The sequence below is a fragment of the Medicago truncatula genome, chromosome 1 (assembly GCF_003473485.1).
Source record: "Medicago truncatula cultivar Jemalong A17 chromosome 1, MtrunA17r5.0-ANR, whole genome shotgun sequence".
NCBI lineage: Eukaryota > Viridiplantae > Streptophyta > Magnoliopsida > Fabales > Fabaceae > Medicago > Medicago truncatula.
Window position 1 is genome coordinate 44,844,468 of NC_053042.1, and position 16,827 is coordinate 44,861,294.

At 34.5% G+C, this 16,827-nt stretch overlaps 3 protein-coding genes across 5 annotated transcripts; 1 reads left to right on the top strand and 2 right to left on the bottom strand.

Annotated features, from left to right (window-relative positions):
- Positions 1 to 1,006: 1,006 nt before the first annotated feature.
- On the top strand, positions 1,007 to 2,885 carry LOC25484864 (probable phytol kinase 1, chloroplastic). The gene is made up of 6 exons (XM_013613872.2): positions 1,007 to 1,309; positions 1,519 to 1,586; positions 1,716 to 1,847; positions 1,947 to 2,062; positions 2,254 to 2,368; positions 2,525 to 2,885. The coding sequence occupies exons 1-6, from the start codon at positions 1,007 to 1,009 to the stop codon at positions 2,709 to 2,711; spliced, it is 921 nt and encodes a 306-aa protein (XP_013469326.1). The 3' UTR covers positions 2,712 to 2,885.
- A 70-nt stretch (positions 2,886 to 2,955) lies between these two features.
- Positions 2,956 to 10,603, bottom strand: LOC25484865 (3-phosphoinositide-dependent protein kinase 2). 3 transcript variants are annotated; one of them, XM_013613873.3, is made up of 11 exons: positions 10,029 to 10,220; positions 8,503 to 8,683; positions 8,338 to 8,390; positions 7,391 to 7,492; positions 7,206 to 7,314; positions 7,031 to 7,109; positions 6,659 to 6,824; positions 4,782 to 4,922; positions 4,494 to 4,630; positions 3,794 to 4,016; positions 2,956 to 3,557 (listed from the first exon to the last, which is right to left on the bottom strand). In XM_013613873.3, the coding sequence occupies exons 1-11, from the start codon at positions 10,218 to 10,220 to the stop codon at positions 3,474 to 3,476; spliced, it is 1,467 nt and encodes a 488-aa protein (XP_013469327.1). In that variant the 3' UTR covers positions 2,956 to 3,473. The 3 variants fall into 3 exon arrangements, 2 of the variants coding, with proteins under 2 accessions (XP_013469327.1, XP_013469330.1); XM_013613876.3 differs by having other exon boundaries at positions 2,992 to 3,557; positions 4,494 to 4,657; positions 10,029 to 10,603; XR_005643846.1 differs by lacking the exons at positions 2,956 to 3,557; positions 3,794 to 4,016; positions 4,494 to 4,630 and adding exons at positions 5,219 to 5,264; positions 5,296 to 5,395.
- A 1,866-nt stretch (positions 10,604 to 12,469) lies between these two features.
- On the bottom strand, positions 12,470 to 16,827 carry LOC25484866 (glucosamine inositolphosphorylceramide transferase 1). The gene is made up of 4 exons (XM_013613877.3): positions 16,305 to 16,827; positions 15,853 to 15,975; positions 14,678 to 14,845; positions 12,470 to 14,586 (listed from the first exon to the last, which is right to left on the bottom strand). The coding sequence occupies exons 1-4, from the start codon at positions 16,641 to 16,643 to the stop codon at positions 12,901 to 12,903; spliced, it is 2,316 nt and encodes a 771-aa protein (XP_013469331.1). The 5' UTR covers positions 16,644 to 16,827; the 3' UTR covers positions 12,470 to 12,900.

A 16,827-nucleotide genomic window follows, 5' to 3' on the forward strand; every position in this document is an offset into this window, starting at 1 on the left:
TCTTCGGTCACTATTATAAGCACACATTCTCTAAAAAAAAATATAAGCAAAAATCAATATTTTAAATTTATTCATTAAATGATGTATGTGGTCTATAATAAAGACCACATACATCATTTAATGAATGAATCTAAAATGTTGAATTTTGCTTATAATAGTAACTGAAAGGTGTATATTCAAAAGTTGAGGTGCGAACGACAGATTCTCCATTTATTCACAAAGTGAATTTCTATTAGACTCCTTTATCAAAAAATATAGACAAGAAAAGATTGATTATTTAAATTTATTGAATAACTGATATATAATTTATATTATAGACCAAGGTAATTCTATTAGTTTGAAAAAATATTTGTTTTTTTAAACGGCAAACTAATCTATCAAAATTGACACAGAGAAAAATCAAACATAAAACCTTAAGCACACCTTAAGGTCTCAAGGTAACACCGAATTTTTTTCTTATATTTAAGAACTGGGAAATTTTATCTTTACTTTTTAATTTTATTAATATAAATACATTTCACTTTAGAGTTAAGACAAATAATCAAGAGCATTGTCCCCGTTTGCATATTTCAGTTGACAGAAACAAAACATTTTTATATGCAAGGGTCTATGTTCGAATCCTGAACACCCCACTTATTCACCTTATAATGTGAATACTAGCAATTAAACTACTTGATACAAAAAAAAAAAAAAAAAAGAGCACTTGAATAAAATGTCAAAGAATTTTTCTAACTTAACTAAAGATTTTGGGTTATAATTCAGTTATAAAACTACAACAATACTAAACCGAAAGAGATTTGTCACTCATTATGGCTCAACTCACAATACTAAAGGGAAAGAGATTTGGCATAAATAAATCCACAATAAAACAGAAGAAACAAACTCACCTAATTGGAGAGAACTTATTATCCTTAAAATAAACAAAAAAAAAAAAAAAAAAAAAATCATATAAGGGTTGGTCTTTGATCTAACTCTTGTCCAATCTTCTCTCTCTCGGTCTTCAGACATGACTCTCTTATCCTCTCACCTCTTTCCATTCTCCTCCGTGCACTGCCGCTCACCGGCAACAACAACCACCACTTTTCCTTGGAACAAACCAACAACAACAAACGACACTGTCAAGTTTTTGTATTCCCCTTCAGTACATAGAAGTGTCCGTTTAAATGAAAGATTTGTAACAAGGTTTATTGTCCCTGCAAATGCTCAAGATCTAATCCACAATGTTGGTGCCACTGTTGGTGTTCTTGGCGGCGCTTATGCTCTTGTTTTTTCTTTTGATGATCTCACTAGAAGAAACGTCATTGATCAAGTAATACTTTCGTTTCTTCAATTCATTTTCTTACTTTGCAATTTGCATGCATATATGCACACAATTTCCAAGAAAAATATATGAATTGATGTTGATCCATTTTTTTTACTTCTTATGGTTCCATTTGAATTTTGGGTCTTGTTAATTTTTTGTTTTTTAATGGAAAAATCTGTGCTTGCTTCGAAATTGGTGTCACATGGTGATGGCAGGGTCTGAGCAGAAAACTGGTCCATATATTATCAGGATTGCTTTTTCTGGTTTCATGGCCAATTTTCAGGTACTCCATTTCTGTGATTTAGATAAATTTGGATTCTTTTTTATGAGTGTCTTTGCTTTATTCCTTATGAGGAAAGTTTAAGGCATTGAATTACTTTGTTTGAATGTTTTGGTGTTACTGTTAGGATAGCAACTCCCTTGAAGCTCGTTACTTTGCTGCTTTTGTTCCTCTTGTGAATTTCTTGAGGCTTTTGGTGAATGGTCTCTCCTTAGTTACTGATCCAGGACTCATCAAATCTGTGACTAGAAAAGGAGATCCAAAGTAAGTATCAAGTATCAAATGTCTTTATTCATTTTTTTGGCATTATTTGGTCATGGCAGGATATGTGTACTAACCTTGTACTGTTTACATACCCTACAGAGAATTGCTTAGAGGTCCCCTTTATTATGTTGGGATATTAATGTTAAGTGCTCTTGTGTTCTGGCGTGAATCTCCAATTGGGGTTGTTGCCTTGGCAATGATGTGTGGAGGGGATGGTAATACACTTTTCTTTACACATTCCTTTATTTCTTAAATATGTGTTTAAGCTGAGGTAAGTAAAGTCTGATAAATAATTGTTTGAGTCAGATTTTACTTAATTGCACTCCAGATTTCTTTCACACAATATAATGCTATTCATGATGAGCTTGCAATGTTTTTAATCAACATTGAATTTGATGGTTACTAGGTGTAGCTGATATCATTGGTAGAAGATATGGGTCAATGAAGATTCCTTACAACCAAAAAAAGAGTTGGGCTGGTAGCATAGCAATGCTTATATTTGGATTCTTGGTTTCAATTGGGTGTGTTACATCACATATTCATCTACTTTTTCAACAGTACTTTTTCTTTTTTTTTACTCATTAGGAAATTGACTAAGCACAGAGAATTAAATGTACTCATATATTTTACTCCAAGTAGATTTTAACACTGAAACTGCTGATATTTATTGCATGCAGGATGCTGTACTACTATTCAGCTCTAGGACATGTGCAGTTTGATTTATGGAACATTGTGCCAAGAGTTGCTTTTGTGTCTTTTGTGGCAACAGTGGTGGAATCCCTTCCCATTACTGAGGTGGTCGATGACAACATTTCTGTTCCACTAGTAACTATGGCAGTGACTTTTTTAACTTTCCATCATTAATAACTTTGGAGAGCAGTGTTTCTTACCCACCAGTGTTTTTTTAATTATTCTTAGCACTGTGAAATTGACAGCAGTGGTACATTGTAAATAGGTCATGATTCATAACAATTTTGAAACTTCACAATATAAAATCATTTACAATAATGATTTAATAAATAGTTCTTAATTGATAGATATTCAATAGTGTAGCTTTGATAATCTCTCAATGCACTTAAAGTCATTTTGATCCTTGAATATGTAAGGATTAATCATAATAGTCCTTCGATTGAAATACCATATAGAATTGGTGATTGCAGCCATGTTATTTACAAAATGCCAAGGTACAAGTCATCTACTTTGAAAGTTCAGGGTGGCTTCCCCTTTAGACCTAGGGCTAAAGAAACAATAAATTAAACAATTCAATGATTCATAAATTATGATTAACCAAAATGCCATCATCTTCCAGCTAATTATATAATATAAAAAATAAATGATATTTTTCTTACAAAGTATTGGTTCCAACCCCTCAACATAGCTACAATTAGAACTTCCACATTTCATCATACATTCCATGGAAGCGTGAAAGAGGATGGAAATACTCATCACAAATTCAATTAAGTTGTGGTGAGGATTTAGCTTGAACTTAGCTTCAGCAAAGCTAAATCTGTAAATTCACTTTCTTTTAATGAAAAATTGATTGTTCAGGAGTCCAAACGTTTCATCCCTTCCTACCGAACAAGACGAAGGTGTCTAAAAGAATATGTTCTCAAAGCCAGAATGGGTTCACCGGTTTTGAAGTCCTTCAATTGCTTTTTTCCACTGAGATGCTCTTTGCTTTGCATCCTCAAACGACATTACCTTTTTAGGCTGCATCATTACATTTGATAACAAATATGTGAAGAAACGTCCCAGAAAACAAAATGGAGTATATGTAATGAATTATAAAGCAGAGCAACACAGCAGTTACTCTTGGAGTATTAGCATGGCCACCATAGAGTTGGGCCAGCCTTCCAATACTCATACGTGCTGTTTTCCGTACTCTAAGATGGTGCATGCTATATTGAAATTGTATTACAAGATAATTAAGGGGTGAGAAAGCTTACTGTGCAAATCTTGAAATTTGAGGGACTGGTCACTTGAATGCTTAAATCATTTGGATTATCAGACCATATTATATTTCCCTTTACAATTAATTTTGAAGGGTCAACATAGATCAGCTTCGGTTTGTTGGTAAGGATGAGCTGCACCTTCTTGCTTGTTATCTTTTGTAATTTCTTCACCATGGAGATCATAAGAACAGATTCCCCAGGTTCCAAAAATTGTTGCCTGTCAGATGTGCACAAAAATTGAATATTAGTTTACAAGCATGGTAAACATAGACTTTTTCAATAGCCACTCACAAAACCCTTGCCCTTGTTTTCTTTTTACTCTCCTTATTTCTCTTCTGGTATTTAGGAATAAACTGACATATCTCTGTAAAAAGTACGATTGATGTGGTAATGATGTATTTTTCAAAATACCAAAACTAACATAGTTCTACCCTATTTATGTACTTCAAAAGAAACTATACAGTTTTCTACGAAGTGAAAGGCTCTAAATCATGAAAAACATACTAGAATTGAAGTATATCATGCATCATTTGATAAAATATTTAAAATGCAGAGGAAATTGCTTCAAAAGATTTCCTTTGGATACATATTTTGAAGTTTCTCATTTATATGAAAAAGTTTTTTTCTGATTGGATGCGAATCTGATTGGATGCATGCAATGAAACAAACAATTAGGAATGCTTTTTCTGCATACCATTTTGAATCAAAGGAATCAATTGAAGCTAGCCTGGTTATGGAACCAGCTCCCTCTGAAGACGATGTAGCACCATCAGGCTGTCTAGCAGAAGCTGCAGAACCATCACCAGTGTGAGCAGGACTCCATGATGACTCCTGAGAATCATCAGCAGGCGATTGAGTCTAAAAATGAAAATTATGAATTAGGAACTGTGTTCTTAAACAGAGAAAGTGGACAAGAAACAAAAGTCCATTTTCTTATTTTGCATGGAAAATATTTCAGAGAGCAAAGCAATGGAAGTCATACCCCTGCCCCAGGTTCCAGAGCAAGTTTCGGAGGAGTTTGTGCCCTTAAGTTATTCCAGTCAACCCCCTTGAAAAAGGGGTGGCTTTTCAAAATAGCATAACCATCGGGTCCTGCACCTGGTCTCCTGCTGGGGTCTAAATCCTGCATCATAATTATATTGCAACTTAAAGCATGCTAAACAATTTGTTGCATGTATCATCAAAAGATGGAATTTAATATTGTTAGTGTCTCTGTTGTCAAAGCGGAAATGCGGCGCGGCGCGGCCACCTCACAAATTGGTGCGGTGCGGGAGCGGGGTGCGTAGCGGGCGCTATTTTGTGGCGCGGACCCTAAAATATTTAATACTAAAATACCATATTGTTCAAAAAGAAATACTAAAATACCTTAAACATTACTTAAAATTCATGAAGTTAACGTTTCAAAAAATATAAAACTACCCTTAAAACGGTTTAAAGTAATGGGCAAAAGCGTCTTTCTGCGTGGTGTGTGTGTAGCGGCTGCTTTGGCAGCGTTGAATTCCCCTCGCACTCCTGAATAGCGGGCCGCTTTTTTCCATCACGGCTAGGAGCGGTGGGCTGATTTTTTCCGCTCTGCTATAGCGGGCGGCGCGGCCGCTATTGACAACAGAGGTCAGTGTATTACTTTCATTTACTATAAAGCATATTATCATACCTTAATATATAGTAGTTATGTAATAAAATAAGTACAACATACCAATTTTCAGGTAATATCGTGTCTGAAAAAATTTACTGGTCTGAGTAATGGTATTTACATACAATATATATAAACCGATATATCTATTATCTATCTGATAGTCTACACCTATACATCTAACTTCCTATTACTTTATGATTCTTCATTGTTTTTGCAAAGGGCTGTGAATGGTTTGATCTAAGCCAGCCATAAGTCACAACCAACATAAGTCACCGTCGGGATATTCGTCAACAGGAAGAGAAGGTGCTAGTACTTTGATTCATCTATGGGATAAGACATGGTTGTTGTTGTATGGGTTAAGAGTTACCACCGGTATGATCGTCAGTAGGAAAGCAAACACCACTGAAATGATTTTATCCGTGGGAAAAGAGTCACCATCGGTCAGAAGAGAAGTCACCACAATATAATCCATTACTGAGAAACGAATCATAACAAAAGAACAGAACCAGCATGCGCAAGACAAGGAGAGGAGATCCTAGTAGAGGACATAGAGGCAACGCTGACGCAAGAAACAGTGGCCAGAAAGAAGGCAGAGTGGCATGAGTGAGCGCTTTAAAAGGCCGCTCGGCCTAGGGTTTGGGGAGGACAAAGAATGACGCATGGTTGTTTTCGAAAACATCGCCACAAAGTGGTCTGAGACAGGACGGAAGAGGATGAGGACACAGTAACAAAAGATTAACCGTTTTGGAGACTCATGGAGAGATGAAGAAGTGCTGGTAAAAGTATGGAAACTGGCCAGGAAACTTTTTTGGTGGCAGCAGTGAACACCACTGGTTACATAATCAGAAAAGACTCTAACACCATGTTGAAAAATTTCTGCGTGTCTAAATCATATCGTACTAGGATGTAATATAACAGGATAGCAACAAATACAATAAATGCTAATTGATGCAATTGCTCAATCTAATCCTAATCATGATATTGTGCAGCTAAGGAATAATAGCATGCGACTAATTCTTTCAAAAAGAAACAGAGTGCACCTTTTAAGTGTAATAATTAATTAAATTCCACATATACCCACTATTGTATTGTGAGTTTTATTTTACCTATAAATCTACTTCTCTATGCAAGTGAGATGCAAAGAAGAAAATTTGTTGAAAATGTGTGAAAATTAGAAAGCACGCTAGGGATGATATATTTGTGTCCAGTAATAATGTACTAACCAATAGTCGGTCAATAAGGTCTCTTGCTTCGTCTGAAAAGTAATCAGGAAATCGAATTTCTCTTGCAATAATTCTTTGGAAAATAAGCCATTCACTTGCATCTTTAAAAGGAGAAGTTCCAGAAAGCATTTGGTATAATGTGCAGCCAAGTGCCCAAAGATCATTTCTGTGGTAATATATTGAGGAAGAAAAACAAAATATAAAAGGTTATCACATAATGACCTGGCACGAAAGTACAACAATAAGGAAACTCAGAACAATTAAACTTGAAATTTGAATTTTAAAAAATAATTCCCGATTCAGCAAAAACAAAAGACGAACTTAAGTTAAAAAATCCACATACACACAAATAATCTAATGGTTAACAGTTACCCAAAGGTTGCTGGGGAGGAATTAAGAACCTCTGGAGGGACATAAGCAGCAGTTCCCACAAATGTGCAGGCTTTGTCATCTAAAATTTTCAAACAAATAAATAAAGATAATAGAAAAGAACAATATAAAGTAAAAAAAAAAATAAAAAAATCTTCGGCATTTGCTCCTATCTTACCTGATGCTGCATTTGGAAGGACGGTAATTTGGCTATCCTGCATAGGCTTCACACTCCCAAAATCAGCTATTTTAATATGTCCTTCAGTTGTAAGTAACAAGTTCTCTGGCTGCAATTGAAGAAATTTAATTTTCACACATAGCCATATATGGCAATAATGCAGTATAGTCATCCCATAGAGCTACCTTAATGTCACGATGTATCACTCCCAAACTGTGTATGTATTCAAGAGCATCGACAACTTCAGCTGCATAAAATTGTGCCTCGTCCTGAGTTAGACGACTTTTCTGCACACAGGAAATCAAAAGTATGGTACGAGTTATTATTATTCAGTAACGAGCATTAGAAGGATACAAGCTAAAATATAAAAGAACGTCCAAATTCCAAAAACTTTAGAAGTACAAAATTTTCTTATGAGAAGTCATTAATTGTAACAGACTTGATAAGATCACAAACTTGAGTTCCTACTGAAAAAGAAAAATTATAATAGTAAGAGTAGCAGGAATTAAAACTAAAATTTTATTCCCTTCATATAATCAACTGATAACGAATAAGTGGATTCGGGTGCATGAATTCAACTTGAGTTAAATTATATAGCTCACTCAGCTTTTCCATAAAAAGATATCCTAGGACTTAAAACAAATGCGAAGTTCCCTGACAGAGTTGCTGAACAATGATTAAAAAAATTGACGGTACAAAAGAAAAGCTTTAGAATGGAAGCTATTCAATTTCCTTAAACGCGGTATCGTAGAGTTTAAGCAAAAAATAAGTTTGATGATATGAAGAAATTTCAACGAGTGAATTGCAGGTTACCTTTCGTTTATAAATGTGCACTTCAGCATATACAAAGAATTGATAAAGAAAAAGGAAATACTAATTTATCATAAAGGACCCAAACCTTGGAAAACCCTATACTAAGAAAAAAACCTTTCTGATACAGTATATAATTCCTCTTATTGGAGTTCATAACAAAATCAAAGCACATGTTACAGTTTTATTGTGTTACAGTAAGACCTGAAATAGGACTAAACACCAGTTCTATTGGATTAACACATTACACACCTACACCATATGTCATAAAAAAACTTACACGCATACAGAATATGTGAAATTAACTTTTATGTTAGCTTACCCTGGTAATTTGATCAAAAAGCTCTCCACCTTCACATGATTCAAGTGCCATGTCTTCTCCGATGCAAAAAGAACAAAGGAAAAAAAAAAGATAATTTCAAATACTGCTAAGAGGAGTAAACCACAGCACGGAAAATAAACAGAATATACACCCATTAGTACTTACACAGAGAAAATGTGTCCTGAAATGTGAAATATAGCCGCACAATGCCAGGATGATCCAATTGATCAAGCACTATGCGTTCCAACTTCACATATGCAGTTTTGTTCTCTTTGGTAATAAATTTTTTGTCCATGATCTTCATTGCATACACAACTCCTGTGTCCTTCTTCTTTGCCCTCACAACCTTTAGACACAAATGAATGATATTAGATGATAAGACAATTTTTATTCAGGAAAAATTAAGTGCCTCGAAGGGTTGAAAGAATAAGACAATTTTTATTCAAACAAATAGAACTATTGATGCATTTCAAAACGACAATAGCAAGCAAAAACAAGTCGGTAGAAAGGGGGGAATCAGTTGAGAAAGTGAAGCAAAGAAAATGTTCAGTTAATAAAACAAGTAGCCAGGACCATGTTCAGTTTCAGTAAGACATCACATACTTGCATTCAATAGATATGCATTTTAAATTAGTACGCACTAATGGAAAGCCACATGAAGGGTAAAATTCCCCGCAAAGGAAATTAGGTACACCACATACTGCACTCAAATGAAGAATATGATGTCAATTTAATGCAATGGTAGTTTCATATCAATTCCAGCCGGATAAACCCCATACATACAAGTCCATCATTACTTCAGTTTGCTTCTTTTTCTACTGCCAACAATTAGCTTTACTTATGGCTCTGTGACTTATATCTCTCTCATTAGTTACTGCTACTACATATATTACGTTAATCTTGAGGATTCATTTGATGACAAAATTAGTTGAATATCCAAAAAGTAAACCCTCAAAATCAGTTCACCACAATACCACAAAAGCTATCAAGAAACAATATATCTCACATTCTCGTGAAATGCAGGATGCTTTCCTGCTCTGTGGGAAAAGATCCTTTAAAGAGTGGAAATACAAGCAGTTTTCATGAAAATATTTTAAGTTCGCAACCACTGATACCAGAGCATCAAAGAAGAATCTCCCTTACAAATCAAAATTCCCAAATAGAAGTTACTACCAACCAGTGCTTCAATTCAACAGTAGCAACAATAATGGTCAATGATCTCCCAACAACAACAACAACAACCAAGTCTTATTCCACTAAGTGGAGTCGCTACATCGACCAAATTATGCTATAATGTTCTATCATAAACCATAATGATCAACCATCCATGAACAAAAAAAAAAAGTACATGTATTCTCTATGTAGCACCGACACTTAATGATTGAAGGCGTTTCCGGTGTCCAACACATGTCAGTACCAGACACCAACATATATAATTACATTAAATTATGTCATTTTCTCAAATTATTACTAGGGTTGACGTGTCAATGTCCGTTGTCACGTGCCTGCGTCATATATTATACATTATGTAAAAAAAAAAAAAAAAAACACCATGTCAACATTATCCACAGGATTCATGCATCCCCACCCAAACATTACAGGAAAAAAAACATATATATAAAACTATAAGTAAACACTAATCCACAACACAAAACAGAAACACAGAAACAAGTTTGGTTATGTTTGAGAACCTTAGAATAAGAGCCAACACCATAGATCTTGCCCAATTCAAAGTCCTGAATTGTATAATTCTCCTGAGGAGCTCTAAAAGCAAAGCTTTTGGATCTCTGAACATTCCCAGCACCACCACCACCACCATTGGAAGAGGAAGAACTCCTTTGAATCTTTAGCTTGGAATCAAAATCCTTCTCCATTTCCAACATTGCTCTTTTACCAATAAAACAAACACCCTACATTCCCATCATAATTTTCTCTCTCTAGAGGAGAAGAATAGCTGAAAGAAACGAATCCCGTGACACCCTTTTGGATGAATTGAAAAGGGTCGAAGGGAATTTGAGATTGGAATGGGAAAGGTGAAAGCTTTGGTGAAAATTGGAAATTGGAAACCCTATCTTAGAAATAGAGAGAGAAAGAGAAAGAGAAAGAGAAGAAAACAATGATGTTGGATGAGATTAGAATGGTTTGTTTCTCTCTCTTTGAAGTTATGCCTAAATTGGGAACACAAACCACATGTCGTGGAGAGAAAGAGTGTTTGAATGAATGAACAAATAATGGAAATGATGATTAAAAGCTTTTGTGAAATTTCATGTTTTTGTTCCCATGGAATGTAAAATGTCATAGTCAATGCAAATTTTGGGGTACAATGCTTTTGACCGTTTTGACTCTAAAAATCTAGTAGGGTTCAAATTTACCAAGTGTGAGTGATTAAAATTTGGAGTTTAATGATGTAGTAATAAATTTTACAACATCAATAAGTCACGGTTAATCAATCATATGTATTAATTAAAATAAGTTAATTAAAGTGAAATATTTTTAATAATTTGACGATGTTGTTCTTTTATTAAAAATAAAAATAGAGTAAAAGATAAGATACATTAATACAATACAAATTCTTTAAATATAAAAAGAAGAATATGTGAACAAACACACAACATTCATATTAATAGCATAAAACGTTAACATACATAAACTTATAAATATGATTATATTCAAATCTCCGGAATACACATACATCCGAATCTACAACGTTGACGACGCCAGAATATTAGATCTGCACTAAATCGGAGTTGATCTAATAATCTGAATCGAACAAACATTTGAATAAGACAAGAAAGACAAACAACACAGCACAAAGACGATGAACAAACAACGCAGTGAGACGACGAAATCAAAAAAGAAAAAACTAAATGAATATTCTTATTTAAATAAAATAGAAGGAGAAAAACGATTTTGTGTGGTGATTTGGGGTAAAAATAGATCCTAAATCTTCCATCTTTAGTGGCCAATAATTGTTCCCTTAAAAAATCGACTCAAGTCTCCCAAACGATTCGTCTTTTAGTGGAACTCATTAACCACTTGAGACCAATTTTACTTCATATCATTAAATACATGCAATTGTTTGTATATATTGCAGAAGTGACGGGTTATTATTTTAGTTAAAAGATGTTTTTATGAAAGAGAAAATGAAGTATTTTATTTAGTGGAGATATAAAATACTTATAATCCATACATGTAGAATGCAATTATGGACATGTAGGAGTATGCAGAGTTGTAGAATTTCATCGATTACTTTTATTAGGTAGAATTTCCCTTTCTTTTCTTGTTCAACAAAAGTTTCCTTGATTACTTTGTGTTCCAATTTTGACCATTTTTATTTTAGAATCTCTATTCAAAATTTTAGACAATTTTTAGAAAATTTGTTTCATTATGATGCAGAATTCAGATTTATGCTTGGGTGAAATCTTTGAATTTTTCACTCTTTAAAGTATTAAAGTATGAGAATCGTGTGTGGATAATTTTTAAAGCATTGTTAACAAGTGTTCCGAAAACATTTTTTAAGGATTTTTAAATTAAAAAATTACTCTTTAAAAATGTTAAATATTTAAATTAAATACATTGAATACATAAACTTTTCATAAAAAATTACTATTTAAGATGCTTAACAAGTGCCCCAGACACTTATTAACATTTCACATTTTCCTAATCTATTGCTCTTATTAATCTTTTTTTTTTTTTTTTTTGTGATGTCAGGGGCTCGAACCTCAGACTTTGCATATATTATGCATTGTTCCTACAAACTAAGTTAAACTATTGTTGTTATTAATCTAAGCAATGTATTCTTGCTATTAATCCATGGCCTAATTTCGGCCAACTTGGCCTAACTTGAGGCTTTTATTATCTTTTTCTTATTTTCATTTGTGGTTTAGTGGAATTGGTTCAAACCTACTATTTCCTATGGTGCATAAGAGAAAGCTACATTTAAAGACTTGGTGCGTAATGCATTTAAATTTAAGAGATGAAAGTGATTTTAGAAATTTTCTTAAGTAGCATCCATTTTGCTCGAAAGTTAATTCTAGTTTAAAGCTAAAGTTCTGAACTTTATGTCTCCAAAATTAATTTGTATTCAACTTATTTTTAACCAAAATAAGTAAATAACTTTTACAATACCAACTAAGTCAAAATCAATTTCTAAGACTAGAACTAAACACACACTTACATCCAGTAAAAAAGTAACAAGAATGAAGCCCCAGAATCAGAATTACAGTTTCTGAGGAATGTCTTCAGGAAACACTTGTATACTTCTATTTTCCATTTGCTTATCCTTCTATTTCCTAATGCTTCCAATTGCATCCCAACATCATCACAAACCATCCCCCAAGGGTTTTGAGGCATAATTTGTTAAATAAATAAAAACATAAAAAGACCATTATAGAACCAAATTTACATGTTGCAGACATACTATTTAGAAAACCCCCTAAAATAAAATCACAAATGGGATACAAGTATAAACAAGACTTTATACCCACAAAAGATGAAACAAAATACAAAAGCTGCCACCAAAGACCTAACTAAAAAAAAACACTCCATTAGTCCATACTAATACTATACATCCCAACCATCTCTCCTACTGTCGAATCCCCATTTTCGATCGGCTAAACTTCCATACATCTCCGAAAATTTCATTAGACAATTGCTTCTCAATTGATAATGCACCTTCGTGTTGCGGCTAATCGCTGCACCGGAAAACTTTGAAGTGTCGATTGCCCAAGCCGGTTTCACATAATCAACTGTCCTTGACGATGAACTTGCATTTGCATACAAGTAATTCAAAAGCACATCTTCACAGTTAAATAACTTGTCCACCACTTCCCTCCCATGCTTAGCTTCCTCTCCCCAGTACCTCTTGAAAGCTAGTTTTGAATCAATAAATGCTGCACCGGTAAGTATCATGTTGTAGCCTTTATGTGTCCGTGCATATTTTTCTCCTCTGTACTTTAATGGGCTCCCGGCAATAAGCCGAGGATAGAATCCAACAATCCGGTCAGGATGTTGACGCCAGACATTAAAACCTCGCTCAACATCATCACATGTCATCATAATGTCGTCGTCGAGCTCAAGGACTGCTCGAGTTTTTATCAATGGGTCTTCCTTAAATCGGTTATTTAGGGAGTTTTTCTCCTCTACCCTGATCCTGACCGGTACTGCTGAATCTAGATCACTAACTTCCGGAGGGATTCCCTTGTTCCACACCACAACTATCTCAGACACAGAAGAACATCTCGAGTAATGTTTCACATACATCTTCAAGTTCCACAGACGAGCATCGTAGGTCATTGTCAATAACGTGAACTGCGAATATTGACCTTTCAATGGATAAGGTTCTTCTGAACCATTACCGCCATAAATATTTTTAAATCCCATGCACATCAATCCAACTCCAACTACAAAGATTATCGTAAGAATAACCCTCCTAGCACAAGCATTATGCTTCACCTTACCTCGGAGAAATGTTGGGACTCGGTTGACACGAGTGCAGAACCTTCTTACTTTTGAAGAGAACGCATTTGGTCTTTCCCAAGACAAGGAAGTTAGATTCCTCTTCCCAGAGTTATGAATGAACCAATTGAGAGGGACAATACAATTCACAAAACCGAGCAACACACCCAATAGCACGATGAGTATAGCAGCGACCGCAACAGAAGCACAACCAACCATGAACCGCCGGATTGAATCTCCAGAAGGAACACGATCCCCATCCATAACACCAATCCAACCACCAGACGGAAGACGTTGGGCATCTAAGTGATGGTATCTAGCACCATTCCAGGCATTTCGGCTCTTGTTTGACTCAACAAAGCCCAATGATACTTCAATTTCTTTGTATTCTTCAGCTGTAAGGGTTTCTATCTGAAAAGCGCGCACCCGTCTCCCATACGTATCACCACAGTCCTGACCAATACGGTAAAGATTTCCTTCGTATTTAAATGGCCTGCCTCCGTTGCGAGCTCCCAAGCTCTTGTCAATGTTATAAATAGGGTTTTTCTTGTGAGGTTTCCATGGACCGAGAGGTGAATTGCTGTACCAAATCTCCAACTGCCCATTTTTCTTGGTGCCGAAACCACTATGATCTGAACCAAAAAGCCAATACTTCCCATCATAGTCAATGATAAAGGAATCAATAAGGGGCTTTTCTATGAGGACTTTTTCCAATTTCCACTGCAAAGGAAAGTTCAATGCTCTGTAAAGACGAAGATCTCCTCTTTTACTCCCTTCCGGCATCATATATATCTGTGAAGTTACAATTGAAACAATCAAATGAAGATTACAACAGTAATGATTAGTTTAAGTAAATTTACTTTATTTTTCACGGAAACAATACCTGGCCATTGTGCTCAAATACATAAGGATAAGAAAGATGCCAATCCTCATTCAAGGCAATTCCTAGTTGCTGCCATGTTGCTCCCTTATCCGTACTCTTTGAAACTCCAATATCACCTTGCATAGTGATTGAATTCTTTGTCTCATAGAACAGGTAAAGAGTATCTCCCTGGATTGTAATGTCAATATGAGTGAACAGGTCGAAACAACCAAAAAAAAAAGAAAATAATGAAAAAAAAGGTAAAAATAAAAAATAAACCGCATCCTTTTTAAATTATACTGTTCAAAGAAGAGTAAATTTGCATGAATACTTTGAAAGGCACTTTCATTTTATCAGAACATGTTTGCAGGAACTTTGCTTATTCTCCAATACAGATCCTATTTCACCAATAATATTTTACCCTAAACACTTTAAATGACCACTGTACATAACTGTTAATACTTCTAGAAAAACAGTAAAAATCAGATTGACAGTGCTCAATAGGTCAAGTATGTTAACATGTTCGATTTTAGACACTCCCTGCATTATTTAGTTTTACTTTTACAACACAAACAGCCAAGTGGTCTACTGTTTCTTTGTATACAGAAAAAAGAAGCCGGTTATTTATCAACCAAGTGATAGTGCTAAAACTTTGAAGGGTTTTATAAATACCCTATTGCAACTAAAAAATTGACAAAAGCCTTCAATTCATAGATGAAGACATGTGAGTGAGTATTAAACCTACATTTCAGAATATTATCCAAACTGATAATAGCAGTAAAACCAATAGATAATTTTGCAGTAAGATCCTATCTTAAAATGACACAAAAAGTAAGGAAGCTACTATCTTGTAGTTAAGAATAAAACCTACTATAAACTTTCATCTCATTTATCCATATATGAAGTCATAATCAGACAAATTAATGATGAGAAATAATAATTATAACACAATTGTTTATCTTTTATTATGCCATGTAACATTCTCATATCAAGCTTCAATTAATTGAGGAATTAGTGGTTGTATCCAAACATTGACTTGGCAATGAAAATAACAATATGTATATAAAAAAGGTGAGAATTTCTGGCCAGCCAAAAAGGTACACAAGGAACAAAATAAAAACATTAAACAAATTCATAGAATCCAAAGCACACCAGATATACAAAGGAATAAAGAATAACGAGAATCAATTACTTACCTGAATAAAAAGAAAAGGGTCAGCAACAAAATTACTTGGAAAACCAGCATCAGAAACAGATGCACAAGTCACCACAGGATTCGCTACCGGCCAAGCAGCGCCATCATCGTTCGATACATTCGACTGCACACAATCAACACCATCATCACTTCCATGTAACAAACACAAAATCCATCCCTCAAACCAAAATCATATAAAACAAATACCCAGTTAAAAAAAAAAAAAACTAATTTATCACTTCATCATAACAAAACCAACACTCCCAACACCAAAATTCACAACACATAACAAGGGCATGTTAAAAATAAACTGAAATTAGTAATTATTACAGCTCATATGATAAAACACTAAAAACATATTTTTTTTTTAAATATTTTTAAAAATGACAACTTTTAACAGAAAAAATCAACAGAGTGATGCATATGAACAGAAACTCGGAAAGAGAAACTTACAAATTCAATGGGTTTAAGAGAAAAAGGAGAATCACCATAGAAAATTCCAATAGACCAAGAACCCTCATTGTCATCATGACAACCAAAAGGGGAAAGAGATTCATGAACAGAAGGAGGAAAAGAAAGCCAACCATAAAAGCTAGCAATGGATCCAAAGAAAATAAAACAAGCAAAGAAGAAAACGAAACCAGAAGAGAAAAAACGGTTATAGTAGTGTTGATTTTCTAATCTCCACCTACACCAACACTTCATACTCATATCACAACAACTGTTACTACCACCGCCGTTGTTAGTATGAGAACCACCGCCAACGCCGCCGCTAATCTGACCGGAACCCATTTTTTGAAAGGTGGTTTGTGGCAGAGCCACCGCGTTACAAATGGGTCGCCAGCATTTGACAGTTCATACAACGGTGTTTCGCTTTTTTGTTGTTTTTGGGTCTCTCTCTATAGGAAATTTGACAAAGGATAAAGTCGTAATTTTGAAGAATTAATGTTTGTGTTACTCGAACATCTTCCTTAAC